The sequence below is a fragment of the Lissotriton helveticus genome, chromosome 3_1 (genome assembly GCF_964261635.1).
Source record: "Lissotriton helveticus chromosome 3_1, aLisHel1.1, whole genome shotgun sequence".
NCBI lineage: Eukaryota > Metazoa > Chordata > Amphibia > Caudata > Salamandridae > Lissotriton > Lissotriton helveticus.
Genome location: NC_136061.1, coordinates 1,018,926,758 through 1,018,950,198, shown reverse-complemented (window position 1 = coordinate 1,018,950,198; position 23,441 = coordinate 1,018,926,758). Strand labels below are relative to the sequence as shown.

At 45.9% G+C, this 23,441-nt stretch overlaps 1 protein-coding gene across 2 annotated transcripts in view; it reads right to left on the bottom strand.

The window, feature by feature from the left end:
- The window catches only part of ATF2 (activating transcription factor 2), a 412,263-nt gene that overhangs the window by 257,744 nt on the left and 131,078 nt on the right, over positions 1–23,441 (bottom strand). For both annotated transcript variants that reach the window (XM_078681532.1, XM_078681531.1), the window contains one exon: positions 5,777–5,955. In XM_078681532.1, coding sequence (XP_078537658.1) covers positions 5,777–5,955 — 179 coding nt within the window. The remainder of the gene's footprint in view (positions 1–5,776; positions 5,956–23,441) is intronic.

Genomic DNA, 23,441 nt, shown 5'->3' with positions numbered 1-23,441 from the left:
CATTTGCGTGGAGATCGTTTCCTAACAAGCCAAGCACGCGTCCTCAGGCATTTCTGTTTTTTTCTCATTTAAACCCATGCCATGGCGGGCGCGCAGCGAGATCGCCAAAGGTGCGCCTAAGGCAAGCTGGCCTGCGCCCGTCCGCACCCGGCCGGGGCCAGAACCCATGCTCGCACTTGCTTGCAGCCTCGACTCATTTACTCCATGCAAGATCTTAGGAGTTTCAACCGTACCCTGAATTATGTTGGTCAGGTTCTTGCCCATGATGACAGCGCCAGGTTTTGCTCTCATTGTCTATTTGATAATATCTTCCCCACATATTTCCAGCCCGGCCCCCACCCTTCTCTTGGAGGAGAAACTCCCCACATTTCCAGAGTTGACAATTCTGGCTTAAATCCAGCCAAGGTTTTTCGCTGTTTTAGTCTAAAATGTCGCTCCCTTCCCAAACACCAGCTGCACCTATTTCACTTCCTAGTCGATATGGATCCAGATGCGTTTTTTTTTAACCGAGACCTGGCTCCACGATGGGCCTATACCTGATGTGATTGCGACACTACCACAGAATTTTGCTCTATTAGGTATAAATAGACCTCTGAAAACTGGTGGATAAGTGCTATTTAAAAAAAAAAAATTATAACTGCAAAATTGAGGCACTCACGATCCCAAACTGTGAAGCCCTACTTTTCTCCATCCCACCTTCCGCCAATTTTACCTTTTCTGGTGCCCTCATTACCGCCCCCCCCCCCCCGTCTGCCTATCTGGTGCCCTCCTTACCGCCCCCCTGGTCCGCCTAACAACTGGAGCTCCTTGTTGACCGAATCACTTGCCCTCTCGTTCTTTGTGCAGCAAATTTTTCTGTGCTTGGGGATTGATTTTTCATTTTGACGATCCTTGTAATAAACCTGCTCAAACTCTTTTGGGTGAACTGTTGACCCCTAATATTTCACTTATTAATTCCTCTCCTATCCATGCAGCTGGTCACCTTTTGGATCCTATTTTTTCAAATCTTCCCACTATGTCCACTGCTCCTCCCATTCAGCTAGGCTGGTCTGACCACCTTGCCATTCCTTTCTTCATCGAGTTCTCTTCGGCTCATTTATCTCACTCCTCCACTTTGCCAAAAAAACTCAGAACTGGTCCTTTCTTGATATCAAGGCACTTAATGAGCTGCTTCTGCAGACTGCTCCTACTATTTCATCTCAACTAGATTCGGACCAGTTACTTGTTGACCAATGGTTATGAGGCTATCGATTCCATTATTCCTCTTTCTACCAAATCCCACTATAGAGTGCTCTCCCCCGCTCCGTGGTTTACGGACTCCCTTAGAGCTGGAAAAAACATAATGTGAAGCTTTGGAGAGACTGTGGAAAAAGCATTTCGTGCCAAAGGCTAAAGCCACTTATCAGGAGGCACAAAAAAACATACCATGCTCTTTGGAGATCTGCCCGTGCCTCCTTCACGGATAAAATTGTCCATTCAAAATTGTCAGAAAACCCTATGTAAAGTTCTGCATCTAATACATTTTTGCCATCCCCTTCCCTTTCACTACAAAACTGTAATGAACTTGCACAGTTCTTTCACAATAAAGTTTTGTCCATTCATCGTGAGCTTGAATTGTATTCCTCTTCTAAGGTCAACTTTATCTTTCCCACTACTTTACTCTCTGACTTAGTTCTGACTGTTCCCCTTGATTTTGCAATGGATGAATCCTGTCAAGTTAAGGCCTGGCTCCCAATCGATTTAATTTCTTTAAGAAATCTCCTTGGAAACATCAAGTCTGGCTCCCCACTTGATCCTCTCCCTTCTTCCAAGCTTAGATGCCTGGATGAGCCTGCCCTTAAGGTGATTGTGCAACTTTTAAATTCCTCACTAAATCTGGGCCAGCTACCGCGCAGTTGGAAGCACGCTCTGGTGCTTACCCTGTTGAATAAGACTGGTTTAGATCCCCTCTGCTGGTCTAATGCAGGCCAATATCTTTTCTCTCCACCTTTCCCCCCAAAATGTTTTCAACTTTCTGCACATGTGACGAAACATAAGCTATTTCATCTGTCTCTGTCTGGCTTTCGTCCCCGTCATATTACCGAATCAACTCTGCAGGGGGTCACTGAAGACCTTAGACAGCAGCTTGATTGTGGAGGCACAGCAGCACTCATCCTTTTGGATTTGAGTGCCACTTTTGATATGGTCTCCCATTCTATTTTGGTGGAGCGTCTTATGAGCGCTGGCATTGCAGGTGAAGCCTTGCAGTGGCTGATCTCTTTCTTGGAGGACTGCTCCTTTCGGTCTTCTACCACACCGCAAAATCGAACCCCGTTGCCTTGACATCAGGTGTTCCACAGGGTTCGATCCTGAGTCTTCTGCTCTTCTCCAGGTTGACTATTTTCTCATACGCGGATGATACGCAGATTATATTTTCTTTATCATCTACTGAACACCTTGATCCTTCCGTACTTAAACTTGGCTTGCATAACAACTCCTTGTGGATGTCCGGCAATGCTTTAAGGCTGAATGGCTCTAAAACGGAGGTGCTCATCCTGGGGAACAATCCGGAGCTCTAGGAAGCCAACCACTGGCCTGTATCTCTGGGACCATTACCCACCCCGGTTCCTAAGGTCAAGAACCTGGGGTTTTTTATCGATAACAAGCTTTCTTTCGCTGCTCAGGTCTCCGGAGTCACATCGGCCTGCTTTGCGGTCCTCAAGTGGTTAAAGAAAATTCTCTGGTTAATTCCACCTGCTGCTCGGAGGACTGTCCTGCAGGCGTTGGTGATCTCCAGACTCGATTAGGGTAACGTATTGTATCTGGGTGTGGATAAGACCCCTGTTTGTCGTCTCCAGCGCATCCAGAACGCAGCTGCCCACCTGCTTTTTAGGTTGCCTTGCCATGCCGCTGTCTCCCCTTCACTTTTTCAACTCCATTGGCTCAGAGTTGGCAAGCTTTTTGAAGTTAAGGCTCTCTACTACATGTTCAGAGCTTTGCACGGCCTGGTCCCGGCATATACACTCACTCTTGTCAAGCCCTATCGACCTTCTCGCAATCTTTGATCTGCCAATCTTTCCCTTTTCTCAGTTTCTAGAGTACGACTGACCCGTATGAGGGGCGGTTTGTTTTCCTTTCTGGGACCTAAATTGTGGAACTCTCTCCCGCTAGAACTCTGGAACTGTCAATCCCTCTTGGCCTTCCGCAAAAAGCTCAAGACTTTTCTTTTCAACCAAGTCTAATATCAATTGAATCTCTCTCTTTCTTGTTCAGCTGTCAGCGCTGGAAAATCCTGTTGGGTAGCTGCACGCTTTATAAATCTTCTAAAAAATAACAATAATAATAATAATAACTCTGGCTCTCATGCCCCTATGGAAAAATGCGAGAAGGCATGCAAACCCTTAAGCATCAACATGTGCCATAGTTGCGATCAATTCACACAGTTGAAAGCAGCACTTAAATCCATAAATGCAATGTATAAAGGCACACGCTTAGCGAAGGTGTACTTACCTATTATTAGGCACATTCCTCAATTGTCCCAACCTTACTTCTAAATCCATACTGGGGGGGATATAAGATTGATTTTGCTTGGGCCCACTCCTGAATCCTATTAGGAAAAACACACCCCAGGAAATTTACAGTTGCATCGATCAACGATATTGGTCTATAACAACTGGAGACTTCTCGATTGCCTTTCTTAAATATAGGGACGATAATAGAAGTGCGCCAGGAGTCCGGAATACCTATGGGAGGCACTTTACTGAACACAATGGTTAAAAGGTGGGATCAAAATGGAGTATTGAGTTTGAGTAAGTCAATTGGTACACCATCAGGCCCCGAAACTTTACCGCCCATACTTTGGGAGCGGTCCTCTTCTACCTCCTCCACCGTAATTCTAACATCTATTAGCTTTCTATTATCTTTATTGGGGACAGACATAAACCTTGCTGAAAAGGTCCTCCCATGATTCACTAGTGATATGGCAAGATATAGGGAAGACGGTCAGATTTTAACGTCTCATGCCAGAAACTGCGGCCCAGAAGTGCTTGCTGTCCTTCATATCAGCTGCTTGTGCTAGTGTCTCCCATTGATCTGTGAGAACCTGCTGCCAGTGCTTAGCCGTCACAGCCTTATAGTGTTTCCCCAAAGCAGTGATTAATACTAGGTTTCTGGGCTTTTTCCCTAGTGCTATCTTTATTTCGTGGTTAGCTGCTGTGCAATCATGATCAAACCAACCTTAGTAGGTCAGTATAATGGTTTAAGAGGAGAGTTTTTATGCCTAAACAAAGTTTGTTAAAGGCACACACTCTGTTGATAGCACTAAACTTTTCTGATAGACAGATCTCCACTGATCTCCTGTTCTCTTTCACAATTTTCTCTAATGTTCGAGCGGGATCGCGTAGTCTCCATACCAGTTTTAAAATATACGTTCTGGGTTGAAGTTCACAGGCCCCTATCTGCCTCTCGAAAACTTTCCTTGGAGCCATTAAAAAAATTGCTTCAAGTGGATTGTGGTCACTAAAGGTGGACTAAACAACTGAACCAAGAAGCAAGATTTGTTCGAGGCTCCGGGTGATAAAAATAAAATCAATCGTGGAGGGAGACCCTCCACCTCTATAAGTTGGTTGAATGATAACATCTTTCCCTTCAGTTACTATAATATCTAATAGGTCGTAAGATTCCATTATCGATCCCAACACCTAACTTCTGTGGTCTAGCCCCCCTGTGTATTCCCCAAAGAATTTCTACCATTAGGGAGGTGTGCGTTGAAATCACCAGCTAGGCAAAGGTATAATCCCTGGCCCTGGGTAATAACCATGTCAGATAAATAGGTAAGAAAGTTAGTTAATTCTAACAATATTGGATTAGGTACATTATTAAAGTCACTGTTATAAGAGTTTACCAAGTAAAAATGTAAATAGGTTTTTCAACAGAGCACTTAAAACTACTACAAGCAGTTTCCCAAACCTCCACGTGACCACTCAAGGCTATATGCAGCCATACTGACAATCCACCTGGTGCACGACCAGAATGGAACCTATGGCGGAATATTGTACCATTGGTACCTGTCTAAAAAAGAGGGTACCACCTTCCACGTCTCCTGTAGCATAGTTATATCATAATTTTTTCTAAAAGTGAGCCATTGTGGCACAAATAGCTATGAACGAATCCCTGCCACATTCTAAACTCATAATACGCAACCTAGTGTCCTGATTAGGCTGCGTGGTGGTGATAGGAGTAAGCTTCTTTGTAAAATTAGCATGGGGTGTGCAGGAGCATATCTGCAATTATATTCATATCTTCTGACCGTATTATCTTTTCTTAGGCTGCAATTACTGTACTTCCCTAATGTGCTCCTCAGATATAAGGACTCCTTTCTAACATCTGAAATTTCTCTTAAGTCACTGTAAGCCTGGTCATTCTGTTCAAATGTTAATGTTAAATACCAATACTGAACAAAAACCTAGTCAGGCAAAGGAATGAAATTGCGGAGGAAAAATCAGAAATAAAAATGTATTTAAAAAAAACAATGCTCCAAACACGCAGAGCAAACAAGTTATCAAAGAAATCAACATATTTGGGCAATAAGTGGAGATGACCGTGTTGTAGCAAATAGGAAAGGGGGAGTACACATGGGAGAGCAGCCATTATCATCTATTTCACTACTTAAAAATAACAGAACGCCTTCTTAACTCGTCACAGATTAAATTGGTTAATAACTTTTTGCACTGACAAAAACAATTGGCATTTTTGATTAATATGTGTAAGATGTCCTGATTCATTCTTCATTACTCACACAATTGTCCTATTTGAAGGTGGAGCTTGGGTGATAACAGTGCTTGACGTTGGTGACGGGGTTGCGTGCTGAATGATAACACTTGAATCAGAGCTTGTCAGCAGCACATTGGGAACCTGTAATGATGTTGGGCAAACAATGGCAGGTGTGGGCTGTGCAGGCGGTTGCAATGGCTCCTCCTTTAGGCATAAAAATAAAAATTTGACTTTTCAATTAAACCACAAATACCTGGTCAAATACATGTTTTTTATTCTATAAACAGGACACTTAATTGAGAAAAACAAATTATATTTGTATGTGTATGCTACACAATTCCAGTTTCATTCTCAAACACAATTTCGACTACAACATCACCCCCAAATTATTTTTAAGATGTAATATCAAGTATTTCATGCTTGGAAATATATGGTAGGATTACATCCTTTTGTCAAGTTGTCTGGAAAAATAAATCTTCCCAAGCAAACCTCAGTATGCACAATTACAGTACTCTATTTAGAGCATAATTCCCTGTACATGCAATAAAGAATATAAGAAAAGACTTTAAGATTGAGATTTCCTATTTACAAAAGTACATACATCAATAAATGAAATTCATATAATCATGAGGCAGTCCTGGATCCCCAGACACCAATCACCACCTACCTATTGAAATAAAAGCCCCCCATCCAGTTTCTATTATGTCTTCCCAAACTCACCAAGTATGGCTCTGTGCAGAGCTGCGGGTTGCTTCTGGATTAAGTGTGGCTCTTGGCATAAGGCAACTTGTATGTGTTGCAGGGGAAAGGTTGGACACTGAGGGGTAGGCCTACTTGCCAGAGGACAGTGCACACTTTGCAGGAGGGCTGTGGAGTGGTCTGCTTGGGTGTTGCCTGTAGGAGCAGTTGCCATACAGTTGACAGTCTCTTTGTTGCTGGGGCTGCTTTTCTGGGTCAGTATTAGCAGGATCAGCACGCAGAGGGTCAGCACATGTTCAGAGTGAGAAGCAAGCCACTGATTTTGGTGCATGTAAGTCACCATTGAGTATCCACTACTTTAATCTATACGTTTTAACTATGTCAGAGTTGGGCAAAGCCAACTGGTTTGAATTGTGCAGGGTTGAAAGTTTGCATCACATTGTTTGTTTGACAATGGAAGGACAGATAAACTCTAAGAGGAAACATGGTTCCTCCTCTTTCTCAGAGGAGGAGTCAATTCCTGCTAAGAAAAGCAAGTCTCTAGCATCCGCTACTACATCTCCAGGTATGCCTTCTCTGATGAAAGCTTCAGAGGTGTAGGAAATGATTGAGGCTGCAGTTTCCAAGGAACTAGGAGCAAAGTTCAAGCACAAGGCTAAAGCGAGCAAAACTATCAAAGGCTGGTGGTATGAGTTCTCCAGCTTATTCATCAGCGTCGGATGCGGAGACCACCAGTAACTTTTTTCCAGGCAAATACATTAGGAGGGAGTAGGGGCCTGAAGTTCTGTGGCAAATCAGTGACAATCTGGAGTTCCCTCGGTTTGCCTCTTCTGAAAATGCAAAAGGTATTTTCAGCAATACGATAAGCAGCCTCTTTTAACATGCCTTTACCCAAGAAGATTAAGCAGTGATATTTGAGGAATGGAAAAAGGTAGTCTGTGCCAATGTTTCAAGATTTTTACAGAAAAAATATCCACTGGAAGAATCGGAGGATAGTCTTCCGCATAATTTGAAAGTAGGTGCTGTTCTGGCTGAAAGGAATTTTGATTGGCCAAACCTCCCTTAACCCTGAGAACTGTTCTCCAACAAATGCAACAGACAAGATGGAAGATAACACACTGAAGAAGTAATTTTCAGCAACTAATTTCTCTATTAAAGCTGATACTTACTCAGCATGTGCAGGACAATCCCTGGTGAAGGACTTTGAAATGCTGGCAGTCTTAATCCAAGAGGGCACAGACAGTGCTAACTTCTTGATATTGATGGAGCAGGACGCCAAGTTTATAGCCAATATATCCTCGGATTTGCTGGAACCTACTGTAATGGCAGCAGGGTTTGAAGTGTTAGCAAGAAGAAATGTCTATATGATAGACTAGGAAGAATATGTGTCAGGGAAATCAGCCCTGCTAAAGATTCCTTTGGATGAAAAGAGGTTATTTGGGGATCAGATGGGTACAATGCAATGATTACGAAGTTGTTTAAAGACAGGAAGAGCATCTTACCTTATAAAGGTAAGTCGTGGGGTTGTTGTTTATATGGATCTTAAAAGAATGATGCAAGGACTTAATCAAAGGAAGAAGTTTCAACCCAAGAAGCTGTGGCAAAGAGTGATTCAACTAACTAGGCTGGTTCTTTCAAGCAGAAATCATTACAGTTAACCTTCCTTATTCAACAACAGTGGGTAGAATAATCCAGGACTTTTTCCATGCTTGATAGAAAAACATATCACATATCCAATCAGTAGGTATTGAACTTTGCCAGAAGAGGTTATCACAGACTTCGTAGAATCTCCTCTAGACTCATACACATTTCTGTTCGAAGAGAGGCTGACAAGCACAAAGCACTATGGAAAGGAATTCATACTTTATCGGGCAAAAGAGCCACTGTTCAAATATCTCAAGAACAGCAAGGCAAAGGAACGTATTACATTCTGTTCTTGGTCCAAATGTCTTTGGGATCTTACATGCCAGTGTAATACAAGGATGTGGGCACTTTCATAATGAGGTGTGGTGTTTTTTAAGACCAAACTTGTTCCTTTCAAATTCAGATATGGTTATTTGCCAGTAAGGGCTTGCATTTCACTGGCTCTGAACATAAGTGAAGACAGCCTAGAAGCACCAAATATACCAGGCTGCGCGTTGAGGCCATTTTATTTACAAGTACTTGCTAAATTATTTGTGTGTCCCTGGGAACACGGCCTAGGACCGTCGGGGAGGGCACACCAATAGTTTGAAGACATTTGCTCTAGGCACACCATCAGCTTCTCTAACAGAAAGTGCAAACTTAAGGTAATATCCCCTCACTTTTAGGAGACTGGCTGTCATGCAGATAACAGAGTTTGTTTCACAGCTAATTCCCTTCCTTGGTCATTAGGAACTTTGACATGGAAAAAAGAGGAGGGGTCTGGATGCCACTTTTAAACACATTTTCCAGACAGGGGATGCAGATCGTTAGTCTGAAGTTTCAGAACTGGTTTGAGGTGGTTATCTTTCAAATTTTTAAGTGTAATTTTCTGGATGTTCCTCAAACATGGCCTCTATGCTTAGTGCTGGCTCTCGCAGCATGTAGCAATGAATCTGGTCCCAAACAGAAGTAGCCCAAACAATGGCACAATGAAGTGCGAGATCTCTGCCCCTGGCTGTCATCAGCTTTCCTAAAACAGCGATCGGGGACAGGCAAAGGACAGGTCCTGCCTAGAAAGTGTATCGCATTCTAAATGCAGCAGTGCCACTGCTAACCCAACCAGTTACCAAATGTCAGTAATCAGGAAGAATTAAATCAGCATCTATTTTCTATTACTGAATTTCTAAGCAGAGTCCTGTCTCCATCCTCCTCTAATTCAGTCTCTGGGTCTCCACGTGACATGCAGTCAAAACACGCCTGGAGATGCTGTATCCACCTTCTATTGTGTACCAGGCTACATTCCACTGGCTTCAAAACAAACTCTCAGCACACACAGAGTCCTACTACCAAACATGTGTCACACACTCACTGCACAAACAGGCACTCGACATGAAAATGGAATATCAGTTCAAAGATAGGAGGTTCACATAATAGTGGCACTTTACACAAGAGGGGGCAGTAGACATCACTCTCCTTGACACAGGGAAAAAGATCTGGTCAAACTGGTAATTCACAAAAACCTGGTATGCTGCCACCACCACTTTATGAGGCTTACCCAGGGCTCGGACAGTAGTCTAATATGACCTTTTCTAACACGGAACAGGACAGCGGCCAACACATAATGGGGTGGCAACTATAGGGGCTAACCATATTGTATACCCATTTGTGAAGACATGCCTAGTGAGCCCATTCAGTTCATAGAACAGGTTCTGTACATCGCACTACCAGGGAGAGGCCCAGGCTTCTGAGCAAGCACTAAATGAGCATGACTCCAGTGCCAAACAAAAACGTGGGTCAAGTTTCACAAGAAGTCTGTTACTCACGGCAGGAGTTCATGCCAGTTGCAATGTAGGTGACCTTTCTGTCTCGGTTTAGAAAGCAGTTTGGACTGGTTTCTTTCTTTATATATTTAATATTTCCTCTGTAGTGCAGACATTGTTTTTTTGGAAGACGATGGCTTCTCTCAGGAGTTATTAGCAATGCAGGCTCCAAGCAGGAACACCCAAAACATCAGCAAAATAATTTTCAAGCTCTGCGCCAGGCTCTTATCAATTTTCTAGGATGGGCCACTCACAGGAAAACAAAGGACCCAGACTCTCCCCAGAAACTTCTCTCTCACAAGCAACTGTCTCAGCTGACTTACCCCATTCCACCACCATTAGTCAAGTAACAGTTCTCAGGAAGACGTCCTCCCACTACTATGCATGCTTGCCCCATTCACGCATGCTCACTCGATATTCACACAGGGATGTCAGTGCAGCGTCTGGTTATGACACAAGTGGAACGTTACTGCATACATACCTCTAAACTGTTAATAAGGCCTGTTCGGTTACTGATCAGTAAAATACATGGGACACTGCCACTACCACTCATTGTACAATGCCATTGTCACAGACATTAAGTCTCATGCCCAGTTAAGGGTACCCTTTTGGCACTTCTCCATGACTTCAGAGCCAGGCTGTAAGATTCAATGCCAAGTTCGGACCTAGGCCTACTGTGTGCACACAGTGCGCGCTGAGGTCAAAATAAAGTCATGAAACCAGATTCACATGCAATTGAATCTCTCAGGCCAAGGGTATGCGCCCTTTACAATGCAGGGAGGCATTACTGTTCCAACAGGAGGCCTCAGAAGAATATTTAGTTTTTATTTCATAGAAGTCTTTGGCCACAGGAGAAAAGGTAAAACATGTCTCTTATGAATTCTGTGATTCAGTGGGGGTTGGGGAGGTGGGGGGACAACTGTAGACTGTACTGCCTCCGATAGTGGGATATTACTGCTAGACTCTAAATCAACTAACATTGTAGGTATAACTTTGCCATATGTAGTTCGTAAGGGAATAGATTGTTAGAGTAAAGTAACAAAGTAATATAACCCTCAAATCGTGCTTCAAAGTAAATAAAATATGTTATGGACAAAATGGAGTCAGTTGACCTACAGATAATATTACTGCAAGGGTACAAAACAATGCTCAGGAGATGGGATATTTCAAAAATTGCTACTGTTGTTCAAGTTGCTTTTGTTTGAATGTGTCCTTGCGCCGAAATTTGATGTGACGATGCACTTCTGTTGGAACGGGCAGTGTCTGGCAGGCTGAATGGATGCCCCCAGCCAGGCAGAACAACCTCTACCGTCAAGGGCAGGTGATTACACTCACTGTATAACCTGTGCTCATCCTTGGTTAGCTTGGCTCTGAGCAATCAGGCTTACTACAGAGGCAATGTGTAAAGCAAAGGCATAGCAGTCACTCACGATAAACACACCAAGTGTCCCAAAAGAAACTTCATGCAGGATGTATGTAAAAGTGCTTATATCCAACACACATATTCAATCCCCATAACATATACTTTTTGGGCATAAAACACATTGGGAAATATTACTGGCAGTACTAAGCCCAGTCGTATTGTTATGATATCAATAGTATGCACATTGTGGACAATTCCTAATTCCACCCCCACTTCCAATTGAGATAACAAAACTATCCAAATACATGAAAATAGAACACTTTTTAGCAGCACCGGGGACTAGGGCCACGCAGGAAAACCCAATGTCAAATGTATTGTGCTTTTGGCAAACAATCAACGCATAAAGCAGCACCACTGGCCAGTGTTGTGAATCACAGGGGGGCCGCACACAATCTCTTCCATTCACACACACACACTCCCCACGCTTCTCGGGCAACAGGTATCAGTCAGTCTGTATGGCACGCTCTTACATACACATATATGCACTCAGCACCCTAATGCGGTGCCATTGGTAACCAGCAGGTCAATGGTTCATCCTCTGCAGGCTCAGTGGCCCAAGCCTCCCTCCAACCTCTAGTTCACCCCAATTGTCCTATACCCCTAGATGGAAGATAACCAACCCCGCCTCCCAGATACTGGGTCGCACAATCACGCTTAGGTGCCGATTCTGATGCCATTTGGAAGGCCTCCTAACGGCCTTTGCTCCGTCCGAATCGGATTGGGAACGTGTCCTTCTGACCGAATCTGAAAGGTTTCCGACCCATTTCGATGCAAGTTAGGAGAAAGGAATATCCTAATCTGAACCCAACGGCATTTGGAATGACCGAGCCGTACAGAGCAGACTCGTACGTCTCTACTGGCCACGTTTCTGAACGACCGTTTACGATGCTGGGATTCGGACAGCCTTTCCGAATCGTGCCGACTGACTGAAATCGGCAGTCGGAATCAGACTTTGGGGGACCATAGCAGGCCCCCCTGCAACTGGAGCCTTCCCAATCTGGCCCGTGGGGGTACCCATACGTTCCCCCCCCCCCTTAGCAGCCATGCACAGTGTGACAATCACCAGGGGATGCCCGCCACTGGGTGCCTGATTATCCCCAGCCACCCCTTTCTTCAATGGAAGCCTATACATTCGGTCCGAACATAGGCTCTCATTGAAGTCGATGGGACTCTGACCCAATCGTATCTGGAAGGATCCGCATGCATTGTAATCGGTCGGTCGTACTCTTCAGATCCGAGTCAGTCGGAAAACTATTCCCAAATCAATTCGGTCAGAATGATTTCCAAACCGCATCAGAATTGGCCCCTTACATTGGGTTCTCGGAAAGCAGGTGGGAATATGTAGCAGTTTTAATTAGGAGGTAGACGTGAACAAGGGTAGGTTAGCAGCCAGTATGGAAGTTCACCCACAGGTCTCAAAACATAAAGGAGTCAGAAAGTCTCTTGATTCACATCCGAACTGTCTTGGAAGCGTTCCTTCAACCCAGTCAATCTCTCTCGCTATTACCCGGTGCCAAGATGTCTTTGTGAGGGGCCAGCTGTAGAGAGGGCAGTTGGACCTCCGTGATGAGGGTCAACAAGGGAACAACCGATGAATGGGGAGTAACACAGGGTAGCCTCTCGATAGGATGAGGCGCCAGATCAGTACACAATGATCCGGGTCGTGCCCATCCACTCTTGGTATAGCATCTGGTGCGAGTTGGTATGAGTCACACAAGGCACTTCAGATTTGACCAGTGCACGTTGAGACGCATTGCACCAGGCAATTCCGGTCAGACACAGCGAAGAGATGCGATTCCATACCTTCCTGGAAAAGAGGCACCGCGTCTGGTGCATGATGATACAGGCTGCACCAACCAGTCTTTTCACACCCACAGGCGCACGTTCAGCAGAGCCACATATGGGAGAACGAGGCGGACGGGTACACCCCACCGCGAGGGTCGCACCCTGTGAATCAGACACTGCACGCAATGAGCATGCAGTCAATGTGTTGCACAGGAGAGATGTGGCATGATTAATTAAATGGGCCAACCAGTGAATCCGCTCACCAATAACTAGACGCTTATGAGTTTCGGGATCCCCGCAGTACAGGAACCCCCCGTCCTAGACAATCCAGTCTCCAGACACAAGTCTTACAGCCAGATTCATGAAGCAAAATTGCAATCGCAATAGCTGCGAATTAGCTATTGCGATCGCAATTTACAGAAAAGCAATTCATCATGTCAAAAACACTGATTTTGCGAAATCGCAAAATCAAATTTGCGAATTCGCAAAACAAAATGCAGAATATAGGAGGAACCCCAATAGCGATTCGGAATTTGCGAGAATCCATGGATTCTGCGATTTGTTTTGCGAATTCGCTTAATAATCGCAAACGCCATTCATGAAAACTCGCAATTAGCGAAAAAGCTGAAAATCGCTATTTGGGAGGCGCAATTTAAGGAGAACCAAAATCAGGTGGTAACCATTAAGGAAAAAATAAATAATAATTACTAACGAGCCACAGGTGCAGTCCTGAACAAACACACTTAAGGAAACACAGTAGTAGCATGAGGACTCTCACAATGCAAGGACTCTACATGGTGGTCAGGCGGCGCAGGCTCCAGGCTGCAGCACGGAACAGACGCAGGATCCAGGAGAGAATATTCCGCTTGCGGGTCACCCTGCTGGGCCAAACAGCGGAAAAAATTTACTCAAAGTACCGCCTGAATGGGCCAATGATCCTAAAGCTGATCCGGGACCTAGACCCCCTGATGCAGCACCCAACAAGGAGGACCAATGCCGTGCCCACACATGTCCAGGTCTTGTGCTGCCTGCACCTACTGGCCTCCGGAAGCTTCCAGGGGATAGTCGATGTTGCAGGGGGGATATCCCAGAGCACCATGTCCTGCTGCCTAAAGAGTTTCCTGGAGGCAATGCTGAGCCGGCTTCACCACTACATCTCATTCCCGACCACCCAACAGGACTTGAATGAGAACAAGCTACATTTCTACAACGTTGCCCAATTCCCACATGTCATCGGATGCATTGACTGTACCTACATCCACATCTGCCCACCAGCACAAACGGAGTACATGTACCGCAACCGCAAAAACGACCACTCCCTCAATATCCAGATGGTGTGCAACGCAAAGACTTACATCACGGACATAGTGGCACAATACCCGGGGAGCACACATGACTCCTTCATATTCCGGCACAGCGGCATTCACACATGACTGGCCAGGGGAGACTTTGGCGAAGGACACCTACTGGGTAAGTACACATGCCCCCATATAATACACTGTGATCATGTAGCTGCGCAGAACATGCACTCCTTTCATTCAGGTGACAGCGCCTACGGTCTCCGTGAGTACCTCCTCACCCCTTACCTCAACCCTGCAACACCACAGCAACGGCGTTACAATGCAGCACACATCCGCACTAGTATTTGCATTGAGAGGACATTTGGGCTTTTGAAGAGCCAATTCCGCATACTGCATAAGACTGGAGGGGCCCTCAAATACAAGACTGAGGTCTGCTCCCGCATTGTTGCCGTGTGTGCAATACTCCACAACATTGCTACCAAGCGCAGGATATCTGTTGAGATATCTCGCAGTGAGTCGGAAGGGGACAACCGCCCACCTCCACATGCGCGTCATGCACGCGGGGAAAATCCAGCTGAAGGACACAGACGCCGCAACCAAATCACAAATAACTGTTTCTAGTCCACCCACTCCCCTCACCCAACACTTCACCCATGCATGACAATTGAAATAATGACATGAGTCTGATGTACTGTTATTGAATAAATATTATTGTTGTTTTCACAATAATATTGCATTATTTTCAAAAGATACATTTGAGGTGTATTGCGTCATACATCTCCTGATTTGTTAGAGGGCATGCTTTTATCATCAGCATGTCCCTGCATGATGAGCAAAAATGTCAATGGCGCCTCCGGCCCGAGGCTTCGATTCGGCTCTCCACATCTTCCTCCGGATTTGCCCGTGAAGCCGCAATGGGCCTGCTGCTGCGGCGGGGAACTCTAACCGGTGGCAAAGACAGGCTGCTGTGGCTAGATGTTCCCTCACTAGCGTCCTCCCCTCCTGCCTGGCCGTGGCCAGTTGCCTGCAGAGCCTGAACTGCAGTGGTTGCCTGCTCAAGTGCCCGTGCCACATCCTGGCAGCATTGGACCATCTGGATTTGCATGGCCAATGATCTTCGCGACAGCTGGGATGTTGCGTTGCCAATTATATAATTGGAGCGCGTGTACGCCGAGAGGCGTGTTAGGAGCTGGCGGTGGCGCCGCCGGTTGAGGTCTCGCTGGGTCAGCATGGCCTCAGTGTTTGCCTCCACTGCTGTGGTCATTCGCTCCATCCGGTCGGACAGCTGGCCAACATTCTTGGCTGTATTGTGCAGCTGCAGATGTATTGCTGCAAGGTGTCGTGCCTGTTGTTGGTGGACGCGCAGCATGCGGCGCTCTACTGAAAGACCCGGCACACGCACAGTCACCCCCCTCCTGCCGGCGCCTGGTGTAGTTTGGCGCCGTTCCCTGACCTGTCCGCTGGACTGGGTGGGCACAGTAGGTGTGTGTTGAGTTGATGGCCTGGCGGCTGCTGGTGTTGCTGATGCCACTGGCATGGGTCTCACAGTTGGAGGTTGTGGTGCGCCTGTTGTCGCTGGCGTTGCAGGTGGCGGTAAGGCTGCTGGCACTGGTGCTCGCCCTGATGGAGCTGGTTGTGTGGATGGATGTGCGTCACCCTCAGAATCCTTTGGATTCTCGTCAATTTGCAGCCCCTCACTGTCGCTGCTGGTATCTTCAGCGCCACCTGTGATGTAAAGTGGACGTTGATTAATAACATGTATCTTGCACATGGAAGGTTGCTACATGCATGCAGGCTAGTATTCCCTGACTGGCTGTTGGATTGACTCTATTAGGGCATATCTGGCTGTATGGGGCTGAATGTAAATTGTGGTCAGACTACATGTCCCACAATGCAATAGGGATTTTCTGATGTGCATGGGCTGCATGACTGGGGTTTCTAATGGGTAGCTCTAGGGTCATGGCCATTGTTAGGGGACAGGGTCGCAGTCGCATGGCTCTTACCATGGCTTGGTGGGTCGGGAGGAGTCCAGCCGGGTTACCCCCACGCATGCCTCAGGTTGCAAGGTGTCCTCAACGAGGTCCTCCAATGGGGTGTTGGGAGGGACTGTTGGCTCTCCCCCTCCTGTTGCAACACGCTCACCCAGCCTCTCAGCGATCCTCTCCTTGGCACGACCTCGGAGGTTGTACCACCTCTTCTTGAGATCGTCGATTGATCGCTGGGTGACTCCAACTGAATTGACTTTTGCGTGGATGCGCAACCAAATTCGCCGTTTGTCGGCCTCTGGCACCCTCCTGGAGTCCTTCCCAAACAATCTATCATGATCTCTACTGACTCACTCAATCAGATGTTCAAGCTCCTGTTCGGAGAATTTAATTTTTCTTTTTTCTCCCTGTGGAACTGCTCCCTGCTGCTTCCTGTGACATTGCTGCAGTGGGGTGTATCCTGATTCAAAGCTGGAGGTGTTTTAGAGTGGAGCTCTGGGCAGTGCTGCTTCCAAATCAGCCTCAGTATTCAGAATGAGGGAGGGAACTGCCTGCTTCCTGGTTGTGATGTCATCACTGTGCTCGAAATGCGACTTCACGTATTTGCGATCTCGCTATTAGCGAGATCGCAATTTGCGATTTCGCTAATAGCGAGATCGCAATTTCAACACGGAAATTGTCCGATTTAGCGATTATTCTGCGATTTAGTGAAAATCGCAATCGGCTTTTGCGGCCGAATGCGAATCATTATTTTTAATCGCAGAATTTCATGAATCCCATTATGCAAATTCTAAATTGCGATTCGGTATTTCTCGCAATCTAGAATTCGCAGAAAATTAGTTTCATGAATCTGGGGGTTAGTTCCATGCTCACACCCCGGTACCAGTTGGGATTCAGTAGCATTGGTGGGCACTTGAGATAGCACCCTTTCCAGATGTCACAGGTAGATGGTAAAGGTCCCTGGTGGGAGATCTTTGATGTCCCCGAGATCTCAGGGAGAACAGGATGCCCGCGGTAATGCCCTTAAAGAGCACACTTCAGGGCTCCACACTTCAGCAGGTATTCGGTCCAGGCCAGCCACTATTTGGACAGTTATCCTTCATGTCCACAACATAGTCCTCTGGCAGTGTACACTACGCAGTACAGGTTCTCTGGTTCCTCATCCTCACAAGGATATCTCAACCTTTGCTGAAGGATGGCCCCCGTAGTAATACAGTTGTGTGTCTTTGAAGTTTGGTGGTTTAGGGGTTCCCCTTTGAACCACAGATGACTCCCCTAAATTGTAGGCCTCTCTGCCATGTGGGAGTAGAATGCAGATCTTAGTCTCTAGGGGCCAGATTATGGGCCCACTAAAGATTAAGTGTCACAACTGCTATCTTCAATTTATCACATCTGGCCCTCAAATGGCTGAGGTCTACACAACATTATAAAAATCTTTTTAAAGTTAGTGCATAAGTCCAAACTGTCCATGTGGTTAACAAAACCCTGCACTAGAATGTGAAGGGAATTTGGAGTGCGGACCATAAGGACCGCATCATCCAATTAGAGTAGTACGGGGAGTGTTTTTCCATTGATTTTTGGGACATCTTGAGTCATTGATTTTAATGTTTTATGCAGTCCGTTAATATAGATGATAAAAAGGAGGGGGGCTAGAACACAACCCTGTCTAACCACGCTACCTACCTTAATAGCTTCGGTGACCTCGCCTCCGCAACCGATCCTGACCCGGGCCTTAAGGTCTTTGTGAAGGTGTGCCAAAAACTGCACTAGGGGCTCGTCCAATCCATAGGACAAGAGGATAAACCAGAGCTTTGACCGATTGATAAGGTCGAAAGCAGAGGTAAAATCCATAAAGGCTAAGAAGATTGGCGAAGCCCGCGCAATGGTGTATTTGCCCATAATTAGATTAAGATTTAGGCATTGTTCATTGGTGCTGACCTTCGAAAACCCAATTGAAAGGGCTCTAAAATACCGTTTTCCTCAGACCACTCTAATATCTGGTTATATAGGACTTTACCCAACATTTTTAAGGTATTATCAAATAAGGAGATGGGCCTATAACAATTGCTTTGGGAACGATCCCCCTTTTAAAAAATAGGGACAATAATGCTCGAGGACCAGGAACTGGGTAGCGGAGCGTAGATTAGATTGTTAAAAACATTTAAAAGATGCGCCCAAAAGTCTGGTTTGCATTTAATAAGGTCAATGGGTAGCCCATCTGGGCCAGGGGCTTTATTGCCCACACTCTGTTGGATGGCTTCTTCCACCTCAGACAGGGTTATCTGTATTATAGTTAATGGCCCAGGCACAAAGTAGTCCGCCTCTTGTGTGGGGCAGCATAAATCTTTGTGAAGTGGTTTTCCCACGACTCACTCGCAATGGTACAGCTAATGGGAGTTAGGAGCTGCCCCATGGATCGCAGATCCCTCCCAGCTGTCCAAAATGTATCGCCCTTTTTTTTTTTATTTGCAGCTTTGGCTTGTGTCTCCCAGCGATTTTTTAGAATTTCCCCTTTCCGATTAGAAATCGCAGTTTTATACCTCAGCCTGGCCAACTTCACTTCTAGATTACACCTTGGATTAGATGATAGGGCTCTGTGCAATCGTCTGTTTGTCTCAGAGCACTCATGATTGAACCATGTAGGGCCTTGTTTCACAAGAGAAATGGGTTTTGACAAGAGAGTTTTAATTGCTAGGCAGAGTTTAATAAAATCATGGACCTTGATATGGATAGGGTATGGATCTTGAGCAGATAAACATGAATTTATGAGGTGCATGTTGTCCTTCACCACTGTCTGAAACAAATCATTATCATCAATAACCCTCCATAGCAGTCTTAAATTATCGGTGGAGGGCATTAAATTCCTAGCCCTTCATTCAAAAGTAAACATGGGTTATGATCCCCTTGACTCATAGTGATAACTTCTACTTCCATTAGGTGATCTACGAGGAGGAGAGAAATAAAGACAAAACCTATAGTGGAGGAACACCCCCTTCCTCTGAATGTTGGCACAGGATAGTTATTTGCGTGTGATGCGCCCACAATGTCCATGGCATTGGTGAGGTTATGCATACTCAGAAACATAGTCAACTCTGCGCCCCTGCAACAGTAAGGGCTGGAATTATGACACCCTGTGCTATGTGATGTGCTATGTGATGTATCTGTTAATTTCCCATTAAAGTCACCCCCCCAGAAGGATACCATTAGTTTTGGCTGATTTTTGCTGGCAGTCTAGATTGGAAATAAAATCAAAGAGCTTAATAAAATTCCCATTAGGGATGGAGTAGAAATCATAGCTATAAAAATTAATCAAATAAAAAGAGACTCTCTTTTTATACAGTAAAACTTGGGTCAGTTGATGTGGCGAAAGAATCTAAGCGTTCAGGGTGACTTTTACATGGGCCCAAGATCTTCCTGTTACGCTCCCGAGAAGCATCCTGTGTGTTCCCTTGCTCGGGGCTAGGTTACAGCACAAGAGGTTCTTTTGATTTGCGGCATGTTATGCAAAAATTAACAGATGAGGACTCTTATGCATGGTGGCTCTTGGAATTGGTAAATTAGATCTAAAATTAGCATCCACTGGCATTAGCAAGCCCTCCCCGGATTGGCGTCAGGATATTATAATAATAATAGTTACATTTGTAAAGCGCCTGGTTACACTGAGGCCAGTGTGTCCCCACGCTAAGGAAGCAGTAAAGAAGCAGCAGCAACCAACTAAACAAAACAATTTAAGAAACAGGAAATAGATAAGTCTTCAGATCTTTCCGGAAGATAGATTCAGAACACTCCAGCCGGAGTGCCTGATGGAGCGAGTTTCACAGCTGGGCCGCCAAGTAACGAAACGAGCGCCCACCCATCCTGGCTCTCTTGATTTTGGGGACATGCACCTTACCCTTCCCGCTGGACCTTAAAAGTCTAGTCGGTACATAGGGAGTTAGAAAATCATGCAGATATATGGGCCCCTTTCTTTGTAAAATCCGATGACACACACAAGGCCATGAACTTTACTCTCTCCCTGATGGGAAGCCAGTGTAGAGAAGCCAGCACACGAGTAGCTGAGGCACTCTTCGGGAGCATGAGAACTAGTCTTGCTGCTGCATTCTGGATGCACTGCAAACGCTGCAAGCATCTAACAGTTGCACCCAGATACAGAAGATTGCCATAATCTAGGCGAGAGGTTACCAGAGCATGAACAAGGATTTTTCTAGATGCAGTGGGGAGGGTGTCAAGGGTTTTCCGTAGTCCCCTTAAGATGCCAAAACAGGCGCCTGCAGCCGCCTGGTGTGGTAATTGAAAGACAACTTGTTGTCCACCCAAACCTCAAGGTTCTTAGCTTGCTCGCAAGGTGTAGAAGTAGGACCCAATGCCGAAGACCATACTGATGGAGCCTTCCCTATTATCAACACCTCAGTCTTGCTGCCATTCAACTTTAGGCATTTATTTGCCATCCATACAGCCAGTTCTTGAAGGCAGGATACAAAGTTGGAGGCAGCTCCAGCCCGGGCTTGGGTCAGAGAGACCACCAGCTGGGTGTCATCAGCATAGGACAGGGCATTAATTCCAAATGTATCCGAGATTTTAGCCAAGGGGGCGACATAAAGATTGAACAATGTTGGGCTCAAGATAGAGCCCTGAGGTACCCCCTGGGTCAGCTTGATGTTCCTAGAATAATAACTGCCCTGCATGACTTGAAAGCTACGCTCAGATAAAAAGGATTCCATCCACTTTAAGGCTCCGCCAGCTACACCCCCTCTCTCTAGATCATGAAGCAACAGTGTCGAAAGCGGGACTTAAGTCTAAAAGAATTAAGGCCACTGTCTGTCCTTCGTCCACATACTTCCTGATGGTCTCGGAGGAGTACAACAGGGCAGATTCAGTGGAATAAAAAGCCCGGAAGCCAGACTGGGAGGGATGAAGAAGGTTATTGTTACAAATATGTGCAGTAAGTTGAGTGTTCACAATCTTTTCCACAACCTTAGCAAAATACGGAAGCAGGGAGATGGGGCGCAAGTTGTCAAGCTGGTCAGCGCTCATATGAGAGTTCTTCTGTAAGGGAAGTACCACAGCCTCCTTCCACATTTCCGGGACCACTCTGAGATAAAAGACAACTCTAAAAGATGTCTCATAAAAGGCTCAAGTGCATCAATACTACCTCTGAGCACCCTGGGGGTAGCCGGGTCCCTGGGCGAGCCCGACTTGATGCTAGTGGCAATCTTTTTAAGAGTGTCCTGAGGGGGCACAGTAAATTCATAAAGACCCTGCATTTCAGAAGCACCCACAGATTCCTTCTCCACTCTCTTACCATCGCGAGCAAAAACAGGAAAAGAAGAATAGATCTTCTCGGCCTTATCTGCAAAGTACTCAGCAACTCGATTGCATGACTCCTCAGAGCCAACGATAGGCACTGCAACGGATGCCAAGGAGGAAATTTCTTTAAAGACCTTGAACAGCTCTTTTGTAGAGTTCTCCGCTGTTTGGATCCTTCCATTAAAATAAGCTGCCTTCGCCTTCCTAAGGAGCGAATGGTAGTTCTTGAGGCTAATTTTATATTCTACTTCCAAGTGGGCTGAGAAATCTTTTCTCCAGCGCCTTTCTAGGTGTTTACAGGTAGATTTAGCAGTTCGTAACTCTTCACTAAACCAAGGAGCTGATTTGCATCTATTAGTGGACATTTTAGTTGACCAAGGTGCGGTGCAGTCAAGAGCAACACTTATACGTCTCCCAAGAGCTTTACACACCCCATTTACATCCCGGCCAGAGGGGGGACCATCCCTTAAAAAGGCCAGATTAAAAGGCCCATGAGAAAAGCCAGCCCACTTCCTTCTTTTTATACCGGACTTCGCTTTCTCCTGTGTTTTAGACAGGGGCAACTTTATCCTAAACGTGATCAGAAAATGATCTGACCACAACACCGGAAGCGGAGGCTCCAGTTCCAGCGCATCCCAATTGGCGAAAATAGGGTCAAGTAAATGACCCAACTTATGAGTGGGAAGTTCAGATTTTAGGAATAGTTGCAGCACTTCTAATTCCTGGTACAACTCTTGTGCCCCAGAGTTGAGTGCATCATCAAAATGCAGGTTTATACCACCCAGCACCAATAACTTTTCGTACCGGAGGGCAGGTTGAATAAGGTAGTCAATAAGGCTGGGTATAAACCTCAAATGGGGTCCAGGGGGTCTATAGATCAGTAACCCCTTCACGACATAGTTAGTGGCTGTACTGATAGTAAAGAAGCCTACCTCACCATCAGCTATGTCAGCAGGTGCAAGAGAGCATCGAATGTCATGTTTGTAAATGATTGCGATGCCCCCTCCCCTCCCTGACAGTCTGTCCGCTCTCATAATCCCATAGCCACTAGGGAGTGCCTCCAAGATTTCAGGCGCAGAGTCAGTATCCAGCCATGTCTCAGTGAGAAATATGACATCTGTTTAACCTTCAGATAATAGGTCACATATCTCAATTCTGTGCTTCCTCAAGGATCTACAGTTAATTAGAGATAGCCTGAGTGAGGGGCCTCCCTCCCTAATCTCTACTCGTTCATCTGCCCTGAAGGAGCAGTGGCTACACTGCCAGCTCTCACCCTCAGCGTTTATGCCGTGCTTACATTTATCATCCAGAATTGGACAAAGAGCGCAAAGCCTCCGAGGGCTGTAGTGGTGTATCAAATCAAATCCAACACGAGTTCTGGCCCCTAGCCCCGGTTGGGCGCAGTCTGGCGTTGCTTTTGGCGCGCCCGCTGCGTGGCCGCAGAGGCATGTTGATTTTAAAGGAGAGCCTTCCCAGCAACTAGACGGCTTCCCTCACCAACCGGAAGTACCGGTCTCTGTCTCCCCCGCCCTCCACGCAACGGTGAACACCGCGTTGGACCGAGGCAGGGAGACCAGATTATCGGTAAGCGTAGCACTCCCACTCGAACTCCTCACACAGAAATGTTTTAAAAACCAAAACAATGCCCAATATTAAAAATTACGTTTAAAAGGGATTACTGTTTTCAAAACTGCACCGCAAGCGGACTTAGGAACACGCCACTGTCCTTCATCCGCCCTTTGCTACC